Source organism: Phascolarctos cinereus, unplaced genomic scaffold (genome assembly GCF_003287225.1).
Source record: "Phascolarctos cinereus isolate Bilbo 61053 unplaced genomic scaffold, phaCin_HiC Scaffold_1;HRSCAF=81, whole genome shotgun sequence".
In the NCBI taxonomy this organism is placed as follows: Eukaryota; Metazoa; Chordata; class Mammalia; order Diprotodontia; family Phascolarctidae; genus Phascolarctos; species Phascolarctos cinereus.
The window spans coordinates 285,399,859-285,414,942 of record NW_027555514.1 but is presented as its reverse complement, the minus strand read 5'-3'; the positions used below and the strand labels follow the sequence as shown (position 1 = coordinate 285,414,942).

The 15,084-nt window shown below is 52.0% G+C and overlaps 1 protein-coding gene across 1 annotated transcript; it reads left to right on the top strand.

Moving 5' to 3' along the window:
* The first annotated feature begins 854 nt into the window (after positions 1–854).
* Positions 855–14,140, top strand: CYP2D6 (cytochrome P450 family 2 subfamily D member 6). Its single transcript, XM_020982769.2, has 9 exons — positions 855–1,170; positions 2,437–2,608; positions 7,319–7,471; positions 7,881–8,041; positions 8,130–8,303; positions 8,439–8,580; positions 10,600–10,787; positions 11,376–11,517; positions 13,792–14,140. Exons 1-9 carry the CDS (start codon positions 973–975, stop codon positions 13,968–13,970), a joined length of 1,509 nt encoding a protein of 502 aa, XP_020838428.1. The 5' UTR covers positions 855–972; the 3' UTR covers positions 13,971–14,140.
* The last annotated feature ends 944 nt before the right edge of the window (positions 14,141–15,084 follow it).

The window sequence follows — 15,084 nt, the reverse complement described above, 5'->3', positions numbered from 1 at the left end:
GAGGGGGAATCCACCACTTCCTAAAGTGAGCTAATCCAGTTTAGGGCAGCTCTTCTTTTTCATAAATTGAATCTTTGAAGTCTCCCCCTCCCCCATCACTTCTGCCCTCTGGGGCCATATAGAACCCGCCCAATCCCTCCTCCCCACGAGAGTCCTTCAGTCACTTGCACACAGCTACCACGCCCTTCCCCTCCTCCTCCTCATCCCACTCCCTTCCCCAAGTTCCTTCAAGCCAGTTCTCATATGCCCTTCACCATCCTGCTTACCTCCTCTGGACGCTCTCCAGCTAACCAGTCAAGGGGCAGAGTGATGCCAAGAAACATTGGCCTGGAAACCAGGACCCCGGACTGGCTAGAGTCTCCTCTCTGACACCAACTCACTCAGTGGCCGTCGGCAAGAAATTTACTGAAAAGACGACTGGGACCGAGAAGGGAAGCCGCTTGCCTGAGGGATTCAGTCAGTCCCTGGTGCGCTGTCCATGGTACCGGGCTGCCCACAAGAGGCGTAACAGATGCTCAGTCAATACCACACTCTGGCGCTGGGGGCGCTTTGTGAGTTTCGACCCTAGAACCCTGCTGTAAGTGAGGTACAGAGAACTGTCCCTATTTTACAGATGAGGGCACGGAGTCTCAGCGAGAGGCACCCGGGTAGGAGGTGTCAGAGTCAAGGTTCAAACCAAGGTTCCTCCCCTGACTCCCAGTGCAGAGTCCTTTGGGGTTTGAAGTAAATCCCTCCACCTGTCTGGGCAGATTTCCAGTAGCTGCAGCTGCCCAGGCCTCCTCCTCCTTTAAGAGGAGCTGGGCTACGGATGGGAGAGGGGGAGGGGAGTTGTTATCTGGGGAGGAGCCCAGGCTTGGTCTCCACCCCCAGGAGCTGGATAGAAAGTCAGGGTCAGACTTCCAGGGAAAGGAAAGAAGAGGAAGAGGAGGAGGAACAGGGTCTTTAGCGTGGGACAGGGACAGGGGAAACGTCATGGCACTCGTGGCCCAGCTGTTCTGCTGGCAGACCCTGACCACCATGGTCCTGGCTCTCACTGTCTTCGTGTTCCTTCTGGAGTTCTCAAAACAGTGGCGGAGGTCCCCCCGCTATCCTTCGGGCCCCACCAGGATACCCCTGCTGGGAAACATGCTCCAAGTAGACTTTCAGAATCTCCACGGCTGCTTCAGAGAGGTAATGGGGCCGGAAGGGGGCGGGGCTGGGCAGGAGACGCAGGTACAGTTCCCTAGATGGGACAGAATGGGCTGGGGAGAGGCCCCCCACCCTGGGGGCCTGTGAAGATCAGGAGATCCCCGCCCCCAGCTCCGAGTGCTTGTTGGGTAGGTGTAAGTTAGCCCAAACCACTTACAAACTGATCCTGGGGATTTCAGAAACAAGTCCTCCCTTTCAAAGTTCATCAAGGTCTCAAGGTGCAGCCGTGGCCCTCTTTCCAGTCACTTTTCAAGGCCCCATCCCCTCTAGAACCATCTCCCACTTCCCCCTTACCCCAGCTTCTGGGTTGCAATCAAAGATTTCCCCACTGCTGTATGCCAGAGGTCACCAGTTCTGAAGTCCTGCTGGCTATCCACGGGGCCTGGGATTATCACTTCCCTCACCTGTTTTTACCTCCCCTCCCCACCCCCATCCCTGGCTCAGGTCCTCCTCCCCCTGACTGACTGCCAACTGGTCTCCCTGCTTTCAGCTTCCCCCCTCTCCAGCCCTTCCATGATGCACCCAGACTCTCCCTAAAGTGCAGCTCTGACTACATCCCTCTCCCTGCTCAGAAAGTGCCCATGCCTCCAGCCCTCTGTGTCTAGGCTAAAATCCAAATGCCTTGGCTCGGTGCTGGAAACCCTCCCCAGCCTTTGTGAGTCCCCCTCTCCAGCCTCCTCTCTCTGCTGTCCTCTGCTCCAACCAGATTGCACGAATAGCATGTGGTTTCCTTGAAGGCAGGGGCAGTAGTAGCTCTAGCACTCATATTAACTACATTTTCTGGGATTTGCTGCTGCTTCTCTGCTCCACCTCCACTGTCTGGATCTGAAACCAGACAGCCTGGGCTCAAATCTCAGGTCTGCCCTTTCTAGCTGTGGGACCTTGGACATGTCACTTTTTGCCTCAGTTTCCTCCTCTGTAAAATGAGGTGAACTCAATGACCTCTGAGGTCCTTTCAGCTCTGACTCTCTGAGCCTAGGAATGACTCATGCAGCCTGCTTCTTCTGCATGTATGACATTGCATGTGTTCCTGGGTCTAGTTGCTGTGCGGGTGCTGATCACCCTAATCTAGATGGGCATAGTGGACATCTCCTGCTCCCTCCAGCATGGAGGCTCCTTCTCCTGGCAGTACCTAGGTGCCTGGGGCCAGGATTCAGAACCCTGGGGTAGACACTCCAGGTCAGCAAGGTGCAGGGAGCCTCTGGCCCTGCCACCTCCCTCTGCCCATATCCTCCCTTCCCTCCACAGCTCCGGGAGACGTTTGGCGATGTTTTTAGCCTCCAGATGGCCCGGACCCCTGTAGTGGTGCTGAATGGACTAGATGCTGTCCGGGAGGCCTTGGTGCAGAAGTCTGAGGATACTTCTGACCGGCCATACTCACCAGTCTACCATCACCTGGGCTTTGGGCCCAGTGCTGAAGGTGAGTTGCTCTTTGACCCAGCCAGTGCCCCAGGGCAGCCTCCAGGGCTAGTCAGTCACTTCACCACTAAGGCAGGCTTACTTCCTGAAGGACTGTCCTCCAAAGCAATGCTTAGTCTGAGGGTGACTCAGAAGTCATCAAGTTCAACCTTCTTATCATTCAGAGGAGGAAACTGAGGCCCAGAGTAGTTACCTTTCTGGGAGGCTGCACTTACCCCACATCCGGGGGGGGGCACCTCAGACTCAGCAGTGAAGGAGTTCAGTGTGGGCTGGAGTGGTCTAGGTGGGCTTCTGGCAGGAGGCAGAGCTTCACTTGTCCCTTGAAGAATGGGCAAGTCTAGAAGTGAGCCATGAGTTGTTCTGGGAAGCAGCCTGAGCAAAGGTAAAATAGAAATTGGGCAGTAAAGCCACTGGCCAGTCCTGAGGGAAGAGGGTCTGCCTCGACCTGGGCTTGGCCCAACTGTTGGTCCAAAGGCAAATGCAAGCTACAAACCAGCTCCTGCCCAGGGCTGGTCTCTGAGGTGCCTCCTGGCTCAGTGGGTCAGACCTACTAGCCTCAGGAGAAGTCAGGAGTCTGACCACCTCAGACTGATTTGATGGGAGCCCCTCAGGGTCATGCCTGGCCCCAACAGGGCTGGCACCTCTTGCCCCAGCCTCTAACAGAGGAATCCCTCCCTAACTGATTAGCTCTCCCACTCCCCACAGTAGGCTTTTCCAAGCCTACTCATCTCTCTTCAAGCCTCCCATGCCTCCCCCTTCCCCAACTCTCTCAGCTGAGAATCTTGCTTCATATTTCACTGAAAAAAATGAGGGCATCACCAAGAGGTCTCCCTCCTGTGCATCTCCCATCTCCCAGACATCTTCCTGCACTATTTCGTCCTTCCCTCCAGTGTCTCATGAGGAGATGGCCCTTCTTGCCTAACTCTTGATCATGTCTCCTCCCATCTTCTCCAGATGGTTGGCCTCGTCACTACTATCTCCCTATCTACCGCTCCTTCCCCGCTGCCTACAAACCCTCCCATGTCTCTTCCATCCTTGAAAGACCCTCAAGTGATCCAGCCATCCTTGCTGTCATCCCATGTCTCTGCTTCCTTTCATAGCTGAACTCCTTGAGAGTTCACCCCTTCCTCCTTCCTCTTCTCTCATTCTCTATAGTGTGGCTTCCAACCTAATTAAAGTGACCCACAATCTCTTAATTGCCAAATCAAGTGGCCTTTTCTCAGTCCTCCACCTCCCTGACCCCTGCAGCCTTTAATATGGTCAATTGCCCTCTTCTTCCATCTTCTCTTCTCTCTAGGTTTTGGGACACCACTCTCTCCTGGCTCTCCTCTTACCTGTTGCTTTCTCAGTTTCTTTTGCTGAATTTTTTTTTCAGCCAAAGACAAGGTTTATTAGAACATCTGTCATATTGGGCAGACTCTTAAGGAGTCTGAACATTAGTGAGCTATTGGCTAGATTCTAAGAATCTGAGCACCTTAATGGAGACAAGATAAACCTTATATACAGAAAGACTATGGGAGGGATCTAGGAGTGGCCAAGTAGTCTGTGAGGTAATAGAACTCCAGGGGTGGCCAAGGGAAAATGGAGCCTAGATAGGATTAAGGGTGGGAAGTGGCTGGGGGACATAGAGAGGTCTAGGCTAGGTTAAGATTAATAGAGAATTGGGAGATTGGGTGTAGCCACAAATAAAGGCCAGTTTTCTTTGTGGCTACACCCAATCTCCCAATTCTCTATTAACCTTAACCTAGCCTAGATTATGGGTAGAATATGGCCTCAGGCAAATGCCAGAGACTTGGCCATGTGGGAAAATCCAGGGTTTTTCCTTTCTGGGGTCCAGATCCCAACCCCATCATTCCCTCCTCAAACAAAGGGGACCCAAATCCTTTTTGGGATAAGGGGCGAAGGTCTTGGCTTCTGAAACTGCTTCCTGCTGGCAAGGGGCGTAGAGCTGTCCTTGCCGGGGGTTCCCAAAGAGGAGGTTGATTGGAACCGAGCACAGGCTGTGTCCAGGGAGCCATGGGGGGGGGGGACATTGACTGGTACTCGCTGTTTGTACCAACTGTAGGTGAATGGCCTGTAGTCTGGAAGAAACAAATCTGACACAACAGACTGCAGGGCCCAGATATGACAGGATAAAACATCCTTCGCTCTGTTTGGATTCAGATAATTCAGTTTTCCAACCATGCAGTATTAAATCCACCTCATAGCCAGACTCAGGAATAGCCAGGTGGGTAACATTCCTTTTCAAAGGAATATAATGGGGAAACTGAGCCAGGAGGATCCCATCTTAGACTGAGGCTAAAATTGTCCTCTCAGCTTTTCCCAATGCTGACTTCCCACCAGTATCACATTCTGAGTAGCTTGTGGCATTTCTCTCAGATGGTGGATTATTGATTATCGATGGATTATGACCCATCAGACAACTCAAAATAAAATCCTATGAGCTTTTACCTCAAACAGCAAGTTTCATTAATCACAACTTAGGAAAAACTTTTCCAAGTATTTACATCTCAAACTTAAATTTGTCCTGGTGCAAAAAGCCGATCATGAGAGATCATTTCTATATACTTGCAAATTCTCAGCAAGCCCTACAGAACCCAAACAAGCCTTTTGGCAAGTTCACACATTAAAACAATAACCAACAATGGCCGAATTATGTTAGTGGTAATCAAATTATGAAAAGTTGTTTGACATGACTGATAGAAAAAGTTCACCAATTTGAAACTTGAAACCCATTACCAATCAGGTGACTTCAATTTTGTTAAATGCATTTCCAAATTACTTTACACAGAGAATCAACATCTCATCATTAACAGTTAAAGCTACAACTTTAAAAGAGCGTGCTTACCCAAGTTCAGAGGCCAGCTTCTTTACCTTGAGCAGGATGTGCTGAACCTGGGTGATGCTTCCAGGCAAAGGTTGCCCTAGGGCCCAAGGTCATTGCCAGGGGGGCACACCCTGTACCTGCTGCCCCTCCTTCTTTTCCCCAGGTGGGGGAGGGCAAAATCAAAGGTGAGTGGTAAAGGGTGAAACTCTTTTCTCCTATGAGAGGGGTTAACAGATACCCTCTTGACTCAAGGGAAGGCAGTGGGAGAAAACAGTGACCAGGGTTGTAAGGAGGACTTTTGAAACTCCTTAATGATCAGTCACAAAACCTCCAGAATCTGCCAGAGTACTTTTAGCTATTCTAACTTTTCCCTGTTACCTCCATGAAGGAGAATTCAGGGGTATAGAGGGAAAGGAGTAAGTAAGCCTCAGGGAACCAAAAAGCAACTGCAGTTTTCCCCAATTCCCAGTGCCTTGAGAATGGACAGAATTGGGCATATGCTTCCAGATAGGGCATCCATCCTTGTCCTCTGTGCTATGTAACATGTACCCAGGTCCATGGCCTTGAACCAACCCAGTGGACCAAGAGCCTGAAAGCGTCAGGCTGAGAGTGCAAGACAGCCTCGTAACTGTTTGCCTGAAAAGCACCTCCAAGCCTTGGTGCTTGGAGAGTGACCCCAACTGCACAGCAAGAAAAGGGGCAGGGGGAGGCTTACATACCTTCCACTCTTGGCTGGAGAAGAACTTGAGATAAGGTAGTTTCCCCGTATGGCCCACCAAAATGATGAGGTTTAGGGGTGCTGGAATCCCAAAATCAGAACACGCAGATACTGTCCGAAAGAATTCTACCCAAGCCTTCTTTCAGCCAAAGACAAGGTTTATTAGAACATCCATCATATCGGGCAGACTCTTAAGCAGTCTGAACACTAGTGGTTAGATTATAAGAATCTGAGCAGTGGCTAGATTTTAAGACTCTAAGCCTCTTTTGCTGAATCTTCATCCAGGTCATGCCCACTAAACCTGGATGTTCCTAAGGCCCTGTTCTGGGACCTCTTCCCTTTACTCTCTCCCTTGGTGATGTCATCAGATCCCATGGGTTCAATCATCTTCTCTGTTTCAGATGGTTCCCATATTGATCTTTCCAGGCCTAATCTCTCTCCTGAACTCCAGCCCCACCTCACCAACATGGATCACATCTCAAACCAGCCTCCCATAGACATGTCAAACTCAGCACGCCCAAAGCAAGACTCATTCTCTTTCCCTTCAACCTTCCCCCTCTTCAACTTCCCAAATGCTGTTGAGAGAACCACCATCCTCCCAGTCACCCAAGTCACCCAGACTGTCAAAATAGTCTCCTAATGGTCTTCCTGCCTCGTCCCTTCAGCAGCTCCTTCCTGCCTCCAGCATCAAATACAAAATTCTGTGCAGCATTCACCGCCCTTCCTAACATGACCTCTTCCTAACTTTGCAGGCTTCATACACTTTCCTCCCTTTCAGTCACTCTAGGACCAGTGACAGCAGCTGGCTTGCTGTTCCTGGGACACCATTTCCCAGCTCTGTGCCTTTGAAGGGGCTATCCCCCCTATCTGGAAGGCTCTCTGTCCTCCCCTGTGCCTCACCTTCCCTGGCTTCTTTACAGACTCACTCAGATCTCACCTTCCCAGCCCCCTCAGCTGCTAGCTCTTTCCCCTTGAGGTTAGCTCGCATCCATTTGGAAGAAGTCTCGTATTATGTATTTGCATCTCATTTCCCCCAGGAAAATGGAAGCTCCCTGAGAACAGGTGCCATGGTTTTTACCTTTCTTTTTTCTCCAGTGCCCGGCACCGTTTCTGACACATAGTCAGTGCAAAGTAAACTGACCAATTCAGCTACTTCTCCTCACCAGGTGTGATCATGGCCAGGTATGGGGAAGCCTGGAAGGAGCAGAGAAGATTCTCCTTGACCACCTTGAGGAACTTTGGACTAGGAAAGCAGAGCCTGGAGCAGTGGGTGACCACTGAGGCAGCCTTTCTCTGCTCTGCTTTTGCCTCCAAGAAAGGTGGGTCTGTGTCCCGCCAGGTGAGCCAGAACGAGCAACTTTTTGGCTAGGCTGGGGTTGAGGGAGGTGGGAACCCAAGGACGATTGTGGGACAGGAATCCAGATCTTCAGGGACCGGGATGGGGGTGCCCTTGCAGCTCACCCGGAGGTAACCTCAGGGAAAAGGAAACAAAGTACTTGCAAACTTGGGGTGGAGTTCATTTGCTTCTAAGCTGCTAAAGAATCAGTCTTATCCGCACCCTCTAAATTTCAATGCCTTGTAGCAAAGCCCTGCTGACCTACCCTAGTCTGCCTCCTGCCCCACAGGGGAGCAGATAAGTCCCCAAACTGAGAGTGCTCCATATTCTGGATGGGAATGGGGCAGCAGGGTCGCGCTCTTCCCTTTCCTCCACCTTGCCTCTCCGCTCAGGACGTCCCTTTGACCCCCGCTATCTCCTGAGCTGCTGTGTCACCAATGTGATCTCCTCTCTGACGTACGGGAATCGATTCAGCTACGATGACCAGAAGCTGCAGAAGCTACTGAGCCTTCTGGAGATCAGCCTGAAGGAAGACACAGGACTGATACGGGAGGTACCTGCAGTCATGTCCCTTCCCCCAGCCCCGTGAGGGTCCTTAGCCAGCAGACAGGGCTGGCTGTGACCTCTAGCTTCCCATCCAGGTGGTAAATGAGTTCCCAGTTCTTCTCTCCATCCCGGGGCTGCCCCAATGGCTTTTCCAAGGTCAGAGGGCCTTCTTTGATATCCTGGATGAATTCTTAAAAGAACACAAGGAGACCTTGGACCCAGCTCACCCTCGGGACCTCACTGACGCCTTCCTGATGGAGATGGAGAAGGTGAGGGCTGCCAGCGCCCCAGGAGGGAAGGTCCAGCAAAGGAAAGGGTCACAGGAGAGAGCTGGGGAGGATGGCAGAAAGGATTCCCAGGCCCCATCCTCTCCACAAGTTTGCTGTTGTTCTGTCTCCTCCCAGGTGAAGGGGATCCCAGGGACCAGTTTCAACCCTGAAAACCTCCGCATGGTCATAGGAGACCTGTTCACCGCAGGCATGGCAACCACTGCCACCACGCTCCAGTGGGCACTGTTGCTCCTGCTCCTCCATCCCAGTGTCCAGCGTGAGCCCCAGGAGGCGAGGGAGGGAGGGAGGGCACCCCAAGGGGAGGGAGAAGTCTGCATCTGAGCAGAGTACACATCTGCTCTGGGCCCCAGGGACTGAGTGCTCTCCTAGCCATGGGGATTTGGGGACAGGGGCCTCGGGAGGAGAGAGAGGAGATAGAACCTGAGAGGCAGCCCCCTGACCTCGGGGAGCTCACAGGCTGGCTCCCTAAGGAATCAGACCTGCTGCTGCCTCGGACTTACAGAATGACCTTGGAGGAGTCAGAGGCTATAGGATGGGAGAGACCTCTAGGTCATCAAGTCCAGGCCCCTCATTTTACAGATGAAGAAACTGAGGCTCAGAAAGGGAAGGAAGTTACCCAAGGTCACACAGCTAGTAAGTCTGGCAGTGTGATTTTAGTCACGGAGCAAATTCCAGGTGACAGTTACCTTGAGCTCTCAGAGGTCAAGTGATTGGCCCAGGCTCACACAGCTAGTGTGTGTCAGAGACAGGACTTGAATCCAGGTCCTACTGACTCTAAAACTATGGTTATTAACCATAACGTGCTTCCTTTTACATGGCAAATAGCAACAATTGTAGCCTTTATCCTCATCCCAATTCCCACTCCCATAGATGAGACGGGTCCCTGAGCAGGGAGGGTCAAGGAGAGATTCTTCTCTAATGCCATCAGCGCAAGGCCTGCTGGGGTATGCCCCCTGACACACACATGTGCGGGTACACACACACACACACACACACTCTCACACACACTCTCACACACACACTGTCTCATACACACACATACACTCTCTCACACACACTCACACACACTCATATACACACTCACACACACACTCACACACACTCTCTCTCACACACACTGTCTCACACACACACACATACAATCTCTCACACACACTGTCTCACACACACACATACAATCTCTCACACACACTCATATACACTCTCACACACTCTCACACACTCACACTCTCTCATACACACACTCTCACACACTCACACACTCTCTCACACACACACGCTTGCTCGCTCTCTCTCTCTCACACGTGTACACACACACACACACACACACACACACACACACACTCAAGGATCATTTATGCTGGATGGCAGATAGGACTCGCTCTCACTGGCCTCACAGGGCAGAACCTGGAATGAAGAAGGGAATTTGCAAAGAAGCCAGTTTACATCTGACCTCAGCACCATCATCAGTTCTTAACCGTAACAGCTGCTCCAAAGTGCTACCTCCGGTGGTCTAGACTGGTAGCAGTGTCAGGGGATTGAAGGGGGCCTGTAGGAGAGATGTTGTGGAGGTGAAAAGCAGGGCAAACCCCTCTCTGTGACGGGGAGTTCACCACTTCTTAAGGAAGCTCCATTCCATTTGCACGACACCCAGGACTTTGACAACATGACAGAGGGGCTGACATCCTCTCCTCGCCTTACCCTCTTAGCTAATATTTGGGTAGTGCTCCAAGGTTTGCCTGGGGCTTCTTGCCGGCTCCCTCATGTGTGCACGGTGCCCTCAGGACGTGTGGAAGTCACAGAGAGGTAGATTTTGACTTGATGGAAACACGCTTCCTGGCTAGAGCTGTCCCAAAGAGGACTGGCGTGTCTTGGGAGGTAGTGAGTTCCCCATCACTGGAGATCTCCAAACTGACACAAGAGAGGGGACCCTCATGCTAGAACAGTTTGGATGAGGTGCCTCTCAGGTCACTTGCAGCAAGCAACAACCATTCATTAAATGCTTACTCTGCATCAGGAACTGTTCCAAGTGCTGGAGATAGAAATGCACTTCCTTTTTAAGGGAAATGGGGGACAGTCCTGAGAAGGTTCATGCCACGTGACCCTCAGATGACCAAATGTCTGAGCCGGAAGAGTCTTAGAGAGACCATCTTGTAGGCCATAGAGGTCAAGTTCACACGGTCCTTAGGGCTGGACTCCAACTGAGGACTCCACGTCTCTTGGGATGGCCCCACAACCACCACCCTCTCAGCCTCACCTTCACTGGTCTCTCCAGGCAGGGTCCAGGAGGAAGTTGACAGAGTGATTGGCCGGAGCCGGAGACCGACCGTGAAGGACCAGGCCCACATGCCGTTCACCAATGCCGTGATACACGAAGTCCAGCGCTTCTCGGATATCATTCCCCTGGGCGTCCCACACAGGACAAGCCGGGACACGGAAATCCAAGGCTTCTTCATCCCAAAGGTGCCCACCTGCCCCTGGACCCAGCCCTGGACCTAGAAGGGAGGCCAAGTGCAAGGCTGTCCCTGGCTGCATGGGAGACCTGGGATCAGTCCCTTGCCCTATTTGGGCCTCAGGTTCTTTGTCTGAAAAATGAGGGGATGGGACTAGAAGACCTCTGAGTACCTACCTAGCTCTGACATCCCCTGTTCTAAGGCCCTCCCATCCCTGACATCCCCTGTTCTAAGGCCCCTCCCAGCCCTCACATTCCCTGTTCTAAGGCCCCTCCCAGTCCTCACATTCCCTGTTCTAAGGCCCCTCCAAGCCCTGACGTTCCCTGTTCTAAGGTCCCTCCCAGCTCTGACATTCCCTGTTCTAAGGCCCCTCCCAGCTCTGACATTCCCTGTTCTAAGGCCCCTCCCAGCCCTCACATGCCCCGTTCTAAGGCCCCTCCCCCAGTTCTGACCTTCTAAGTCAGTGAGCATAATTAAGGCCAGGATGAGGAGGCCAGGGAGGTTCCTGGGCCTGGTTGCAGACCTGGGGAGAAGGAAGAGGGTCCAGGAGGCCCAGACTCCACCGTCCCCACAGACTTTTCCTGGGCCTGAACTTTAGGGGACCACCCTGATTGCCAACCTGAGCTCAGTGCTGAAGGATGAGTCCAGCTGGGAGCAGCCTTACCGCTTCCACCCAGAGCACTTCCTGGATGCCAAAGGCCACTTTGTGAAGCCGGAAGCCTTCATACCTTTCTCTGCAGGTACGGGCAGGACAGGAGGTGGGGGAGGGCCAGAGGCCCCAGGATGAGCTCCCAAGGCACAGCCGATAGAGGCAGGAGATTTGCATTCAAATTCCAGGCCTTGCCTTTGCTAGCTGCCAGACCTGTGATGAGCGCCTGCTAACATCTCCGAGCCTCAGTTTTCTCATCTGTACAATGGAGATGACCTGATCCCTCTGGGTTGTGAGGAAAGTGCTATAGAAACAGGACTTAGGAGCTAACCCAGCAGAGAGCGCTCTGCACCAAAGATTGGTACCCACCTTTCCTCCTTGACTTTGACCATCAGTGGAGTCCAGGGGGCAGCTCTGGCCATTAACGGGGGGAGCCAGGACACCCAGAAGTGAAACCAGAGCCGTCACTAGACATCCTGGTGCCTGGGGCAAATTCAGCTGAGGGGTCAAGGGTCAGCAAGCCCTGCAGAGACAATGCAACGGTGGGGGCAGCAGGACCAGAAGTGGGGTGATCTGTCCCCTCCCCTCTGGCCCTAAATTCTGTTCCCATGCCCTCTCCTATGGCCCACCTTCCCCCAGACCCCCTGGAGGAACATGAACTGGGGGGAGGACCATGATGCACAGGATAGCGGTCTCCAGGGTGATGGGGGGAAAGGCGTACCCTTGTTCTAGAGTGCCTGGAAGCAAGCCTCAGCTGGCCCGCCCTAGTTAGGGCTCTGCTACAAATGTGTGGCATAAACAAAGGGGTACTGGGGTTTCATGGTGGGGGACCTCAGGTGAAGCTGGGGAGAAGGAAGGACTTGAAGAAGTAGGAAGCATCTGAATGGGTGGAGAGGAGCCTTGTTCTAGAGCTGGGAGGGACCTCAGAGTCATTGAGCTCGAGAAGAGGAAACTGAGGCACAGAGCGGTCAAGTGACTTACACAGGTAGGGAGTGGAAAAGGCAGGATCTGAACCCAGGGCCTCTGACTCCAAAGGCAATATGCCTTCCATTGTTCCATATTCCCATGCGTTTCTCAAAGGAATCTCTAAGCCACAGGATCAGGGTCCCAGACTTTCTAGTCTGTGAGTCTGACACCTGAAGTTCCATTCTCAGTCTTTGGTCACTCCATTCATCACCTATAGGAATGCCCTTGCCCTCTGCAGCTAGAGCCTGGAGGCTCAAGGAGAGAGAGCGAGAACTAGGGAGAAGAGGGAGCTGGGCTGAGGAGGAGAAGGATTCCAGGCATGTTGTCCAGGGCATTCCTGAACAGGAAAGGGAGGGCGGGAGAAAGAAGGAGGAAAAAGAGGAGGAGGAAGAGATTAGGGGGGATGTGTTCTTTAGGCTTATAGGGTTTAAAGAATAAGAACTTTGAGGGGCAGCTAGGTGGCACAGTGGATAGAGCACTGGCCCTGGATTCAGGAGGACCTGAGTTCAAGTCCAGCCTCAGACACATAACACTTACTAGCTGGGTGACCCTGGGCAAGTCACTTAACCCCATTGCCCAGCCAAAACAACAACAACAAAAAGAATAAGGCCTTTGACAAGAAGTTTCTTGGACCATTTGAAGTTTGCCAAGGACGAGGCTGTTGGAAAACTCTGGCCTTCATTACCAGCTTCCCTACCTCCCCATTCCATCTACTTTAAATAGGGCTCAGTTTGCAAAAACTAAATTCTCGACAATGTTTTGGTTTTGTTGTATACAATGAGGTCCCCTCTGTAGTGCAGAGCAGGTGGGCCGGGGACAGGAAAGAGTGTTGAAGCAATGGGTATAATGGAAAGACCGCTGGATTCAGCATCAGAGGGCCTGGGTTCAAATGCTTGATCAGTCATTTGCTGTCTGTGTGACCTTGGACAAATCACAGAAGTTGTCCGGGCCTCAGGCGTCTCATTTATAAAATAAGAAGATTAGAATAGAAGAGCTCGTGTGACTTGGAATTCTAGTTCTTCCACTTATTATCTGTGTGACAAACTAGTTACCTGTGGCTCAATTTCCTCATCTGTAAAATTAGAAAGTCAGACTTGTTGGCTTCTAAAGTCCTTTCTACCTTCAAACCTATCATCTTATGACTCTGGATCTTGGCGCTGACGCTAACAGCGTGACCTTGGGCAAGTGACATCACTTCTCTGTGCCTTGGTTTCCTCATCTGTAAAATGAAGGTATTTGGACTTGATGGCTTCTAAGGCCCCTTCTACACCTAAGTCTGTGTGAGATCTAATCAGATGGGAATCAGAGTGGTTGAGACATCTCATTGGCCTGGGAAAGACAGCATTGGGGTTTTCCTGGCCTTGCATTCCCCTAATCCTCGCTTGCCTCTCTCATGCAGGCCGCCGGGTGTGCCTGGGGGAGCCACTAGCCAAGATGGAACTGTTCCTCTTTTTCACTAGCCTGCTACAAGACTTCAACTTTGTCCTACCCCCAGGAAACCCCCTGCCCAGTGACAAGCCCAACATCTCATTCATCTTAAATCCTCAGCCCTTCCAGCTCTGCGCTATGCCCAGATAGGAGAGGTACCTGCCAAGTATCTCAACCACCTTGTCCTGACCATCCATACCCCTTGCCAATCCCCTTTGACTAACCTGACTCCTCTTCTTTACCCACATAACCCCCTCTTCTTGGGCTAAGGGATCATGGCATTAACACCACAGGGAATACACTACCTTCTCAGTTCACAACTCCTGCCTTTGACTCTTGTGAACACTGAGGGGAGGAACATGGCCAGGTCAGTGTTATAAGAGAGCACATGGGACTGGTGAATTTAGAGCTGGAAACAGCCCTGTGGGAGGACCACTGAGTTACAGCTCCCTCATTTTATAGGGAAGGCGACTCCAGACTGAAAGGTTAGGTGATTTGCTATAGCTAGAGCAAGTGCCAGGGCTGGCCGTGCCTCCTGCCTCCAAAGCCTGTGCTCTTTCCACCAAGCTAGGCTGCCTCCCCTCTCTGCTCCTGCCTTCTCCTCAGTGAAAGAAGGGGGCCAGACTAAATGATCCCTAAAACCTCTCTTCCAGATTGAACAGACCTAAAGGCAGCAGGTGCCATTCCCCACAGGCCCTCCACCTGTGGAACTGTGAGAGCGGCCAGCATTGAGCCCTCAACATCGCCAAGTCATCCCCTGGTCAGGACCAGGGACTGACTGGAGTTTGTCGGATAGCAGGCTGGCAATGGTCAGATCTATGCCCAGGAAGATCACTGGCAGCTGAGAGGGTAGAGACAAGGAAGCTAATTAAAAGCTTTTGCTACAGTCCGAGGGAGAGGTGATAAGGGGCCTTCACTAGGCCTTAGTGTGGGCAGGGGGCATGAAGGAAGACACAGATTTGTTAAGAGGTTGGATGTGTGCCATGAGTGCAAGTGAAGAGGCAAGGATGCCCCTGCAGTTGTGAACCTGGGGCCATGGAACCGGGGAGGTGTCCTTATGGGAATGCAGAAGTTACAAAGAGGAGAAGGTTTGAGGGAAAGATAATGAGACTTGCTTTAAACGTGTCCAGTTTGAGATATCCATTTTGAGATGCCCAAGAGGCAATTGGGTCTAAATCAATCCCCTCCATTTACAAATGAGGAAACTGAGGTCCAGGAAGGTTAAGTGATTTGTCCAAGGTCAGTTAGGGAATGTCAGAATTGG